The 13,387-nt window shown below is 43.3% G+C and overlaps 1 protein-coding gene across 1 annotated transcript in view; it reads right to left on the bottom strand.

Annotated features, from left to right (window-relative positions):
* LOC124613578 (facilitated trehalose transporter Tret1-like) overlaps positions 1–12,559 on the bottom strand; it is a 32,031-nt gene extending 19,472 nt beyond the window's left edge. Inside the window, exons 1-2 of the mRNA XM_047142293.1 lie at positions 12,257–12,559; positions 3,321–3,725 (exon numbers count right to left, since the gene is read on the bottom strand). Coding sequence (XP_046998249.1) covers positions 3,321–3,725; positions 12,257–12,559 — 708 coding nt within the window. The remainder of the gene's footprint in view (positions 1–3,320; positions 3,726–12,256) is intronic.
* Between the last annotated feature and the right edge of the window lie 828 nt (positions 12,560–13,387).

The following is a 13,387-nucleotide window of genomic DNA, read 5'->3' as shown; positions in this document are numbered from 1 at the left end:
CATTCATACCGGGAGATATGAATTGCAATGTAACACATTTTTTAGGAGTGACAGTTTGCTCTAAATTAGCATGATTTTTTATAAGCAGACCAGGAATCAACAAAATCAAGTTATTTTGACCGCTATTGGCCACAGGAAGTGCTCGTACCAAAGTTGTAGTTGTTACATTCTGTTTACCACTTCTGCCTACTGCGACCTAAATATTCCCTGCTGCCCTTGCAAGATCACGCACACGAGAAAGACTAGTAGGTAGCTGAGCATCTCCATCTTCTCGCAGCACAATAAATAACTTCCATGCCAATTTACCATCCGGATTAGCAGTCGACATAACTTTATGCATTAAGGCGTTGATGTTAATTGGTACCTCTCATTTACAGAGTTCCTTTCATATGCGTTTCCTCTTAAATCCCAATTGGTCAGAGGCTTTTCCTTACTGAACAATGGGATAAGTTTGTTTACCTCATCTACAAATTTTCGTGTCGATTCCGCAATTTTCTGTACATCGTCAAGCTGATACTTCGTTTGAAATTTCGTTATCTTACATCTTCGAATACTGCAGCACTGAAGCTATGCTTATCTTGAAGTCACTGTAATCTACGTCGCGCGCAGTTTTCTGTGTCTAACGTAGTCACTATCTTGCACCCCATGAAATTGTATCGAGCGTCCGTGAAACGCGCAAATACACGTTTTTGTATCAAGTGGGTCTGTCCTGCCTTGAATACCTGTAGTTTTTCTTATGCACTGCGCGGTCGTATTCCTGCGGACTTGTGAATCTTCAGGTTATGGCGACGCATAGATTGTTCCATTAAGTTTCGGGTGTGCAGCCGCAAGAATTCTCCATCTTCTTCTAATATTTCGGCTGTATAACGTTCAGCCATCTTCAGAGTGAGCCACAAGACTGCTGCTCCAGTGCTCGCTTCGTCCCTTTACGCCTTCCATTCTCGGATGTTCTGGATCGGCGCAGAGAGGAGGGCAGTTTGGGATATGAAGTATATCGGAAGCCGACGCACACGGAGTTGTACTTACGTGCAAATAGCTGCCACCATCCTGCCCAGACGATGAGTGTTCTCCGAACTTTGACCCATAGAGCGCATATTCTTTCTGACGAAAGCAGTCCGCAAGATGAACTTTCCCACTTAGAAAGAGTGTTTGAAGACAATGGGTACTCCCCACAGCAAATACAGAAGGCACTGAAAATGAAACCGAAAGAGGCCACAAAGAAAGCAGAAGAAGACGAAGAAACCTTTAAATCGACGGCCTTCCTGCCATATGTGGGTAACCTCTCATCAAAAATAGGAGTGGTTTCGTCCTCCACCCAAGACAGCTGAACTCGTGGACTCGGTCAAAGATGATTTGCTGCTCCGAAAATCTGGAGTTTACAAAATTCCATGTGAATGTAGCCTTTCTTACATTGGACAAACAACTGTCCAAGAAAGATGTATAGAACACCGGAGGTACACACGAATTTTGCAACCTAACAAGTCGGTAGTGGCAGATCATTGTATTGACGTCGAATTTAATTAATATAGTGGTTTCAACCTTGATAAATCATGGAATCCGGCGCTTGGTGTAATAAACTCACAAAGACGTCGTCACAGTGCAGCTCACAATGATATATCGACATGCCAACACAGATCGACTACTCCCCCTCCATCTCTTGTGCCTCCTTTCAGTTTCTCTGCACTCCCTCCTGCCCTGTCTTCCCACTTCCTCTCCCACCCCATGTGTCTCCTGCCTCTTCATGTACCCACTGATGCCCCTCCTCTCTTCCTCCCGCCGCTTCCCCTGCTGCCCCATGCTCTCCCCTCCTTTTCCATCCTCTCTGCCCTTTCCCTCAGCAGATCCTGCCTGGCAGCTTTATTCTTCTTCATGTGTGCTCCAAGTGGGTTTTAAGTGTGTTGTTCCAGAGTGTTTTTACTACTGTGGCCGACTTTTAACCTGTCCATGTCCATTCAGTGTCTTCTCTGAGTTTTGAAGAATCGCCAACTGTGTTTTTTAACTTTCTGGTGACTTTTTTTTAACTGTCCTCCATGAACGTCTCCGTGTTAGTCTATTTTTTACCTCCATTTTCTCCCATTATTCTGTTTTAAGTTCTCGTTTATCACCTTATGTATGTAATATTTTATTCTTATTTTAAGTTGTCATGTCACTCGGCTGAAGAGCGGCGGATTGTGCCGCTGACAGCCCTCCCCTGCCCATATGGGGCTGGGGAATGAAATCACAATAAAGAAAAAAAACTGGAGCGGCAGTCTTGCGGCTCACTCTGAAGATGGCTGAACGTTATACAGCCGAAATATTAGAAGAAAAAGGAGAATTCTTGTGGCTGCACACCCAAAACTTAATGGAACAGTCCTGCAGACTTATTCGAATCCTGTTCATAATCGGTTTTTTTCTCCTATGCTGCGGATGATCTTTCACATACGTAATTATACTTAGTACGCGCTAAGTGGTCACCGATTGTTCTTTCCTGCGTTTTGCTGGAGACGGAATTTATGGCTCTCGGCTCGACACGGATGTTGAATTACATGGCTCGACACCTGTTTCAGTATTGCTTTCACTTGTTAAGCACGTATCATCATCCCTGTACTCTTCGTGTATATTGTGTGTGAAATCTTATGGGACTCAACTGCTCGTGTATATTAGCCTCACAGTCCAGCGTATACGACACGATACATTCACTGACTCATCTCGCAGAAACGCTGTTATTAATTTACCACTTCTTACTCACTTTACGAAATTCCTTGGGTTCATTTCTTGCGAAGTGTCGCATTTGGCAGCTGCTGTTGTAGATATAATCAATGTTTGCTTTGTTTATCATTGCCATTGCTCTGCTTTGTATCAACACCACTAGCGCTGTGACACTGTTGTGGGTTACTCATCGATTAAGCAGTACAGCCATGCTCCATAGCCTTATCACGTCCTCACCATTAGATACTTCCAGTCCTGCTCCCTGCCAGTCTTGCTCCCTATTGTCAAGAAAAATGGTTCAAATGGCTCTGAGCACTATGTGACTTAACATCTGAGGTCATCAGTCCCCTAGAACTTAGAACTACTTAAACTGAACTAACCTAAGGACATCACACACACCCATGCCCAAGGCAGGATTCGAACCTCTGACCGTAGCAGTCGCGCGGTTCCTGACTGTAGCGCCTAGAATCGCTCAGTCACTGCGGCCCACTCCCTATTGTCACTAGCAGGCGGTATTATGGTACACGGTAGACAATATGCAGGGTGTCAAATGCTGTATACAGTATTATCTTCTTGCGACCCTGCACTCAAGGAGTTCCTTGTGAGAGGCAGCAGGACAGAGCAGTACTCACCAGCAGCGCCCTCCTGGCCGCAGCGCTGCGCCGCAACTCCCGGAAGGCCTCTGCGGTGCCGCTGCCACCCTTTTGGTCGCGCTGCTCTGCAGAGCGCAGGATCTGCTGCAGCTCGCCCTCCACCTCTTTGGCGGAGCCCTTCGCGCGCAGCCGCATCAGTGCCTCCGTCGCCTCCTCCGTGCGGCCTTTCGACACCAGGTAGTATGGGCTGTCGGGCATCCACCAGAAGGTCATCACGAACAGCGCTGGGAACGCCATCATGAAGTAGCATAGCTCGAAGAAACTGACGTAGGGCGCTACGCAGCTTACGAGGATGCCGCCTGCGCCCATCATGACCATGCAGATGGAGACCATGAGTCCGCGCACACGAACGTCTGCTATCTCCACCAGGTACTGCGGGCTCACCTGTCAACAAAGAGCACATAACGACTCTGATGTTTTCTTTTTCTTTATTGTTATTTTGAAACCCTTACAGGAAAAGGTGGGCCGGCAGCGATCTATCTATGCCGCTCTTCAGCCATAGAGAACACAGACAGTAAACAGAAAGAAAAACAAATAAACATGGTGGATAGAAACGGGAAACAGACATAGTAAAATAAATGAAGCCGTTTACGGACGCACTGTCTGGATAAAAAGTTCATCACTGTACACAACGGAGAAGACAGATTTTACACACGGGAACGGACGAGTACAAATGGAGAGACACTGAAGCATCAACGTGAAGACAAACACGAGCACTGGCGATGATCTCTGGCGCACAAAGATGCACCATTCACACGAAAAAGCCGGGGGCCTGCCAGAGCGGAGAGGTGAGGGTAGGAGGGAGAGGGGGAGGGGATTGATGCCAGTGGGAGACGAGAAGGGAGGAGGAGGGGAGAGGGTAGGGGGATGTGTGGAAGCCCAGGGAGGAGGGGAGGGGAAGGAGAGGGGAAGAGAGGAGGGAGAGAAAGGAAAGAGGGTGCCCTGGAGGAAAAACACAGGGGGAGGAAGGGGAGGATCAAAGTTGGTAGGAGGGGTGGATGGTGGGGATGAGGGCATCATCAGGGAGGGGGAGTTGGTGGAAGCAAGGGTATGGAGTGTGGAGAGATGGAGAGCAGGTGGGATGTGGGAGTACAGGTGCGGCAGTCGACATGGGTGGGAAAGAATGGGAGAGACAAGCGGGTGAGGCGGATCAAGTTTGAATGAGGTGTAAAGGATCTGTATGTGTTCAAGGAAAATGAGGAGGTGTGGGAAGGGAATTAAGTCGTAGAGGATCCGTGTGGTGGAGGGGAGACGGATGCAATAGGCCAGGCGGAGCGCATGGCGCTCCAGGATTTGAAGGGATTTGTAGAAGGTAGGAGGGGCGGCGATCCAGGCGGGATGGGCATAACAGAGGATAGGGCGGATGAGGGATTTGTAGGCGACTGTTGCAAGGCGCCTTCCTCATGGTTTATTGCTACATTCTGTTGCGCCTTGCAACAATCACCGCAACGTCGGAATTTTATATATTTAATTTATTTTAACTTTATACCGTGACACGTTTTCACTGGAGGGTGCGGTTTTCGAGTTATTCGAGAAAAACGTACAAAAGTTGTGTTAAACGTGTTCTGTCTTGGAAACCATTTTCGGAACGGGGCATATGTTCACATGATGTTTTTTTTTGAGAATCACCGACGCTACGACCTCTCAAAGCCTATACCTTTCCTCTTGACTCACCTTGTATATTTGTCAGACGTTTTAGACACCAAAGACTGACTGTCATGTGAAGTTCAGAATGTTGGTGGGTTGAACCTGCCAATACCGGAAGTTGACCAATGACATAATAATGTTGTGGCGTGTGGAGTCATACGTGTGCAAACACAGATGTGACAATCCGCTGACAATATTTATTTAGCTTTTACATTAGCTTTTTGGATCGTACTTTTTAGTGACAAACTCATTTATAGCGTAGTCTGAGATCTAAGTTAGGACGAAAGGTGACAGTTTGGTTATTGGTTGTTGAATCCAAAGACAAATTTGACAACAGTGCGCTGTTTTTTGAAACGAAGACTTTGGTGAGAATTTTATCTGAAATGTAATCTGAGGCCTTGGTTATGTTTCAAGATGACAATTTTGTTGTGAGTTAACGGACTCAACGAATATGAATATGAAATCTTGCTTGCAATGAGAGGAATATGTCCTTCATTTTCTGATGTCTTGAGTCAGAGCAAAATCTGGCATCGTGTATGGTCGTTTACAAATAATCCAAACCAGACAAGAGCTGACTTTGATGAACATACATTGAAATACGTAATTTTATTTCATTGTGGAGGCTAGCTGCTAACACTGTATATTTAAAGAATATTTTGTTTGATGATTCGCAGACGTTTAATATATTCTTACATGCGCTTCTTGACGCTCCTTTCATACACAGAGTTTTATCAAGTGCGAACTTCACATTAAACCCCAGATAAATTCCTAGTAGCAGTACTACTGGATTAAGAGTCTGAGCTGCCAAACTAACTTCGTAACTAACAGACAAGGAACTGAATACACATCAGATGGAGTATTTATTATTTATTTATTTATTTGCTGCTCTTAACAAATGACCTGCCAGCTTGTTGGTAAGACAGGTCGTACTTTCACAATACGAAACTGTACATGTACAGAATATGATACTTATTTGTTATTTCTTATTTGTAAAAAGGATTAATAATATTGCAGCTTTAAATACTTATAAACTTAAAAGTACTTAAGAAACAAAAATCTTAATATTAGCTATTGCACTTTTGAAGACAGAGAGGAGGTTATGGCACACTATAATGGATTCGGAAATTTTTTTTCTAAAATAAGTAAGATCCTTGCATTTAAGATGGATAGACAAAAGATACTAAACATTTATGAAATTAACAAAAATTTTATTTGATGGAATGGATGGAGTGGATTGTCATCACAAACATATCTTTTAAATACAACAAAAAGTCGTGAATGAGGTTGCGACCAATTGATTTTTATAAAAATTATGATCAGTGCTGGTAGGTCGCTAATAACAATCACAAGATATCAGTTGAACTTTATTGCGTTTCACATTTCTGCGTACCCCATCATCAAATGCCGTGTGAAAAAATTATTATATAATTATGAGCACAAAGGTAATCCACATCAAGTCATAATACAAAAATATGTAACAAATGTCAGTACAGGAAGTACAAATAATAAATACCAAAGCAAAAAGTTGAAGAAAAAAATGTAGGCGCAAACAATGTAGCACATAAAAATCGGCGATGATATGATAGTAGTACCAAGTGATCAACATCAACTACAATAGACAAGTGAATTTAGTTGCATCCAAAATTAAGATTAACATTACACACCAGATGGCTTCAAACCCAGTGGTGCTGCATTATGTCCACGAAAGATTTTTTTTACATTTATAATTACAATGTTCTGTAAGTATTACCAAAGGAACCAAGTAAACTTACATACAAAGGGTCAGTAACATAAAACAAATAAGTTAGAGAAGTAACAGAATAACGGTTAAAGCGCTGCTATATAGGTTACCACAAGGTGAGGGAGAAAACTATTTTTAAAGCATGAAATGTGAATATGTCTCATACAGAAAGTAAAACAAAGTAACAAAGCAGATAAAAGAATATGAATTCCCTATAACATCGATTCCCTACAACATCAGTTCCCTACAACATCAATCAACATATCTGCTTTCGCATAAGCACAGAGATGCGCTTGAGCCTACCAAGTGATGCTGTACACACATTCAAATTCAATTAATATAAAAGGAAAGTTCGTGCTTACATTCGTAGACTTCGATGAAGCCTATGATTCTGTAGACAGACACACACTGTTCCAAATTTTAGGGGAGATGAGTTTGGATATAAAATCCGGTGAACTGGTTAAACAGACCCTAAGCAACACAACATCCAAGGTCAAGCTCAGAGGAAAGCTATCGGAGGCCTTTAAGATCAAAACCGGGGAGAGACAGGGAGACGGACTCTCCCCTTTGCTCTTTAATTGTGTCCACGATAAGGTGATCAGAGAGTGGCGACAAGGAATGAAAGGACTGGGTGGAATACGACTGAGGTGTAAGAATAAAGGAGTACAGGTAGATTGTCTGGCATTCGCAGATGACATTGTGATCTTGTTCGAATCACTAGAAGAGGCAGTTAACCAAACCACAGAACTGGAGAGATAGGCAGTTAAAGCAGGCCTACAGATCTCTATTGACAAGACACAATATATGACAAACATCACGACAGCTCCTAGATGGATGACACTAGGAGTAGGGAAAATTCAGAAGGTGGAGGGATTGAAATACCTCGGAGAATGGATAGACATTGGACTGAGAAAGAAGCAATGGGAGCACGAACAATCAAAATGAACTTAGCTTATAAAATATCAACACCTACCGTAAGAAGAATATTTCGATAAATGCAAAATTGAAACAATACCAAACAGTGATCCGCGCTGAAGCTCTAGATGCAGCAGAAACTCTCAACTTAGCCAGAACCGGAGCGATCATGAGATTCTCGGGAGAATATTAGGACCTCTAAAACAGAAGAAGGTCAGTTTAGAAACCGAGTCAACCAGGAACTGTATACCAAGGTAGAAAAAATTTTTGACGTCATCAGGAAAAGAAGGAGCATGTTCTTCGGACGCATTCTCAGAACGGACCAGAGGTATCCAAGATATACAAAGAGGTCTGGAAGAAATGAAAATACAGGAACCAGAGATATACAACAGAGATATACACACACTTTCGTCCACGCTGTAACTTAGCAGGTAAAGTTTTTTCGTTTTCCCACCATGCGGCATAACTCTTCGATTCCGTGCCTCTTGAATCACCAAATCCTTTGGCTAACTTTGTTACGCAAGTAGCCATCACACGAGCACCAACCATTTACTCACGTTCGAATTGACTTAGCTCCGACATAACGCACTCTCAGTTATACAGAAAATTGTTCTGACCACGACTGATACTTGCAGCACATTGTGGGTATTGCACACGTGGCACATTCGTGATCAAATACTTGCTGTATCAGAATGGGCACAGAACATTGGTTTGAAACTTAACCCATCTAAAACACAAGCAATCTTAGTCCCTTACAAAAGACTTAGTTCTCGTCAATTCAGAGAATCTCTTCGACGCTTAATCCTAAACAGCACAGAAATCTTCTGCAAAGAATTTGGGGATTAGTCTGGATCATCACTTAAACTGAGCTGAACATACATCAGTAGTCTGTAAGTATAACGTCATTCATTACATAAATATAAAAAAAAGTATTTCCTGTCGAACTTAAAAAGAAACTCGCAGAGTCGCTAATACTCCACATTCTTCATTATGTCGGTTCTGTTCTGCAAGGGCTTTCGTATGCGAGCTTACACCGTCTGGAAATGGGGCTTGTGCACGATTGTGATGTACACTATTTCGACCATATCGCGCCTGTATGTGATGATTATCATTGCTACGTGCCGATCAGCGTAGAAATTATCATTCCCTGTGTTTGTGGCATCATCTTCTCAGTCATTGCACTCCTTCCTATTTATCTTCAGCCCTTCGGCTACTATCTGTACAACACAGCAAACATACCCGTTCGTAACAAAATAAAATCCTCTCTGTAGCACTACACAGCACGGCCATATTCTCTAAGTCATTTTCTGTATGAGGAATCCGACGTTGGAACAATCATCCTCAGAATACTAGAGAAATTAAAATCTTTTCAAATTTCAAAAGACAGTCTTCTTTCACAGTCTCCGTCGGTCCATCAAGAACAGGGGACATCGGCTGGATAAATAATTGTCAATGCCAATGACATTCGCCAACAGCTGTGTAACGTAAGATGTTATTTTATTTTATTTTGATGGCTACCAGTTTCAGCACATCACTATGCCATCTTCAGCCGCTCATATGCAACTCTCCAAATAAATGAAAATATCAGTAGATCCATAAATCTCTGGATGTCGTAAATTCACTCGTTACATTAGTATTTCATTCGAAGTGAATTGGAGTGGCAATCATTAAAACAAATGCGTTTTTTTTTATTGCGACGGGATTTTCTCATGAAATTTCAATCACCCTTTTTCTCCTCCGATTGCGAAAACCTTCTGTTGGCACCCACCTACATAGGGAGAAATGATCATCACGATAACATAAGAGAAATCAGGGCTCGCACAGAAAAATTTAAGTGCTCGTTTTTCCTGCGTGCCGTTCGAAAGTGGAACGGTAGAGAGACAGCTTGAAGGTGGTTCATTGAACCCTCTGCTAGGCACTTTATTGTGAATAGCAGAGTAATCACGTAGATGTAGATGTAGAAGTAGATGTAGATGTAGAAGTTGATATCAAGTCTTCGATTGAATTCACGACATCCAGAGATTAATGGCTCTTTATGACATTTTCATTTATTTGGAGAGTTGCATATGGGCAGCTGAAGGTGGCATAGTGAAATGGTGTAACTGGTAGCCTTCAAAATAAAGTAAAATAACATTTTAAGTGTCAGGCTCAGGTAAACTTCATTGACATTGAGAATTCTATCACAATAACTATATCTTATTGAAGCTCACTCTCACCAACCCTCCCTCCCCCTCAATTTTTTCGTCCTCTTGTCTATAGAGTTCTATATTGAAATTCTCTTCTTTCCTAGCAGCCTTTGTCACCTTCATTTCAATTCTCTCCTCTTTCATTACCCCTTCCACTTGTGCTAATATCAAACAAGGCTTCAAAAGTGCTGCATTGATTCAATATCATTCTTAATGCCACCATTAATTTACTATTTTTATTATTACGATTGTTATTCGTATTGCAAATAATTACTTTTGTTAATAATGCAAAATGTTATTATTGATTTTTATGTAATAACTAATCGATATCATTCTTAATCCCTCCATTATTTTACCTTCATTATTAATGTTACTATTACGATTATTGCCAATTATTATTTGTATTGTTAATGCAAATTATTACTATTGTAACTACTATCTAACAGCTTTTAGTATGCGTTTTTCCTGGTCAGATGTAAGAGAGTGCCTTGAGACCCTAATGTGGTCAGGATAAGTAAGCAATAAATAAATGAATAAATACAACAGTGGACTCTGCAGGCGTGGCTAGCACCTGTATTTATGTTCAAGAATGCATTTCTCGAGGTGTTTCTATTTTTTGGCTAACCCTTGAAGTAATAATAATGACTATAGCCATGGTCGTATTGGTGGGGGCTCATGGTAATGATCGTTAAAAAACAAACACGACCAAGGATGTGATCTCTAATTAAATAGTTCTGTTGTCAGAAATTAATTAAATTGTGGTAACAGTTTACCAGAATGGAGCTTACAACCCCCTGACGAGGAAGGCTGCGACATTCATCGAAATCGTATTTACAAAAGGGAAATCGTCAACAGAAACATTCTATTTATCACTTGAGCCTTGTCCCGCAGTTACGCAGGGTCAACCATCTTAGAAGAAAGATTAAGGAAAGGCAAAACTACGTTTCTAGCATTTGAAGACTTAGAGAAAGCTTTTGACAATGTTGACTGGAATACTCTCTTTCAAATTCTAAAGGTGGCAGTGGTAAAATACAGAGAGCGAAAGACTATTTACAATTTGTACAGAAACCAGATGGCAGTTATAAGAGTCGAGGGGCATGAAAGGGAAGCAGTGATTGGGAAGGGAGTGAGACAGGGTTGTAGCCTCTCCCCAATGTTATTCAATCTGTATATTGAGCAAGCAGTAAAGGAAACAAAAGAAAAATTCGGAGTAGGTGTTAAAATCCATGGAGAAGAAATAAAAACTTTGAGGTTCGCCGATGACATTGTAATTCTGTCAGAGACAGCAAAGGAGTTGGAAGAGCAGTTGAACGGAATGGACAGTGTCTTGAAAGGAGGATATAAGATGAACATCAACAAAAGCAAAACGAGGATAATGGAATGTAGTCGAATTAAATCGGGTGATGCTGAGTGAATTAGAGTGGGAAATGAGACACTTAAAGTAGTACAGGAGTTTTGCTATTTGGGGAGCAAAATAGAGAAAATATAAAATGTAGACTGGCAATGGCAAGGAAAGCGTTTCTGAAGATGAGAAATTTGTTAACATCGAGTATTGATTTAAGTGTCAGGAAGTCGTTTCTGAAAGTATTTGTATGGCGTGTAGCAATGTATGGAAGTGAAACACGGACGATAAATAGTTTAGACAAGAAGAGAATAGAAGGTTTCGAAATGTGGTGCTACAGAAGAATGCTGAAGATTAGATGGGTAGATCACATAACTAATGAGGAGGTATTGAACAGAATTGGGGAGAAGAGGAGTTTGTGGCACAACTTGACTAGAAGATGGGGTCGGTTGGTAGGACATGTTTTGAGGCATCAAGGGATCACCAATTTAGTACTGGAGGGCAGCATGGAGGGTAAAAATCGTAGAGGGAGACCAAGAGATGAATACACTAAGCAGATTCAGAAGAATGTAGGTTGCAGTAGGTACTGGGAGATGAAGAGGCTTGCACAGGATACAGTAGCATGGAGAGCTGCATCAAACCAGTCTCAGGACTGAAGACCACAACAACAACAACAATGGATAAGGAGTGGCCAGATGCCCTTCCTGCCGCCACCCTGTAACCCCTGAGAAGGAATTAGTGTACCCAAAGAGTCTGCGTCGAGCGTAATCGATGGAATAGTGCAAATGTGTTCAGATGTCTGCGAGCCGTGTAACTGAGGCAGAACATGGGGACCAGCCCGGTATTCACCTATCGGGATGTGGAAAACCGCCATAAAACCACATGCAGGTTGGCCGGCACGTCGGCCCTCGTCGTTAATCCGCCGGGCGGATTCGATCCGGGGCCGGCGCGCCTACCCGAGTCCAGGAAGCAGCGCGTTAGCTACCCTGGTGGGTCAACAGAAACATATGTTCCATCATTTATAAAATCTCTATTGAAATCTGCTGAGAAGTGATAATCGGCCAGAGTTCTTGGGTTAACTCACAGGTATGACGATCCCGGTCCCGAGGCCCACGATGGAGGTGGTGGCCAGCAGCTCGCCAAAGCTGGTGGCGAACCTCTGCCACAGCGGAGCAGCGAAGTAGGGCGCCGCGGCGGCCAGCAGGAGCCAGCGAGGGCCCACCAGCCCCACCAGGGTGCCGCTCAGCAGGTTGGTCGCGATGCCCACCAGCGGCCCCACCGAGCTCACCCACGACGCCTCGTCCGCCGTCAGCACGATGTGCGACGTGTTCTGCTGCAGGCGCGGCATCACCGGCGCGTTCCACGCCGTGAACATGCCAAGCGACATATACGCCAGGGAACCTAAGAAAGCACCAGAATGCTGGAATTAGAAGCAGGCCTGGACGAGGGGAAAAGAAAGATTTGTGTGGCACCGTAGTCTTGAAGACCCCAAGAGGCTGTTCAGCTATCTAATGGGAAACGGTTTTCGTTCTCCGTGCACAGTGTGTCGTGTCCTAAGTGGGAGAGGGAAAAGGGGGTTGCTGGTCAGTCTGCGCTCCCGAGCGGCACAGAGAAGAAGGGGGAAGGACAATTCACAGTGAAGGCATTTGATTGTTTTCTTCTATCTGAGCCAACATTGGTACAGGCATTTACTAGAAATGCAGGTGGTGAGACTGGGTAGGGAACTCTTTGTGGAGACTCTTGGACAAACAGGCTTTTGAAATAGTTGTTTATTCCAGACATGGCTAACTAATACACTGTAGGCTAATTCTAGGGTTAGAAAAAGCATGAATAACACAACAGAAGCCAGTACAGAAGTCCCAGGAGTAGATGCTTACCACAGCAGCAAACACTAGCAGCATCTTAAGGCAACAACTTAGTTGCAAAACAAAACATTGTTCACTGAGGCACTCCAAGAGAGAGAGACAGCAGACTTACGTGGAGCTGGACAGAGGCTGGAGTCGACGGACGCGGATTCGGCACCCAGATGTTCTGACTGAGAACTCTGCCAAAATGCGGAATCTAGAGATTTTAAAGAGTCGCGTGGGGGCACTGTTTTTCCCACTTAAAGCCACCCAGCCAATCCCGTAGGTCTCTTGCAGGTGCCTGCCAATCAATGTTTAGTTAGGTCCCCTCTACTGCTCGTAAAGCGGGGATGTTAATGCAGTTGCAATAA

The sequence above is a fragment of the Schistocerca americana genome, chromosome 4 (genome assembly GCF_021461395.2).
Source record: "Schistocerca americana isolate TAMUIC-IGC-003095 chromosome 4, iqSchAmer2.1, whole genome shotgun sequence".
Classification (NCBI taxonomy): Eukaryota; Metazoa; Arthropoda; class Insecta; order Orthoptera; family Acrididae; genus Schistocerca; species Schistocerca americana.
This window is presented reverse-complemented; position numbering and strand designations above follow the sequence as displayed.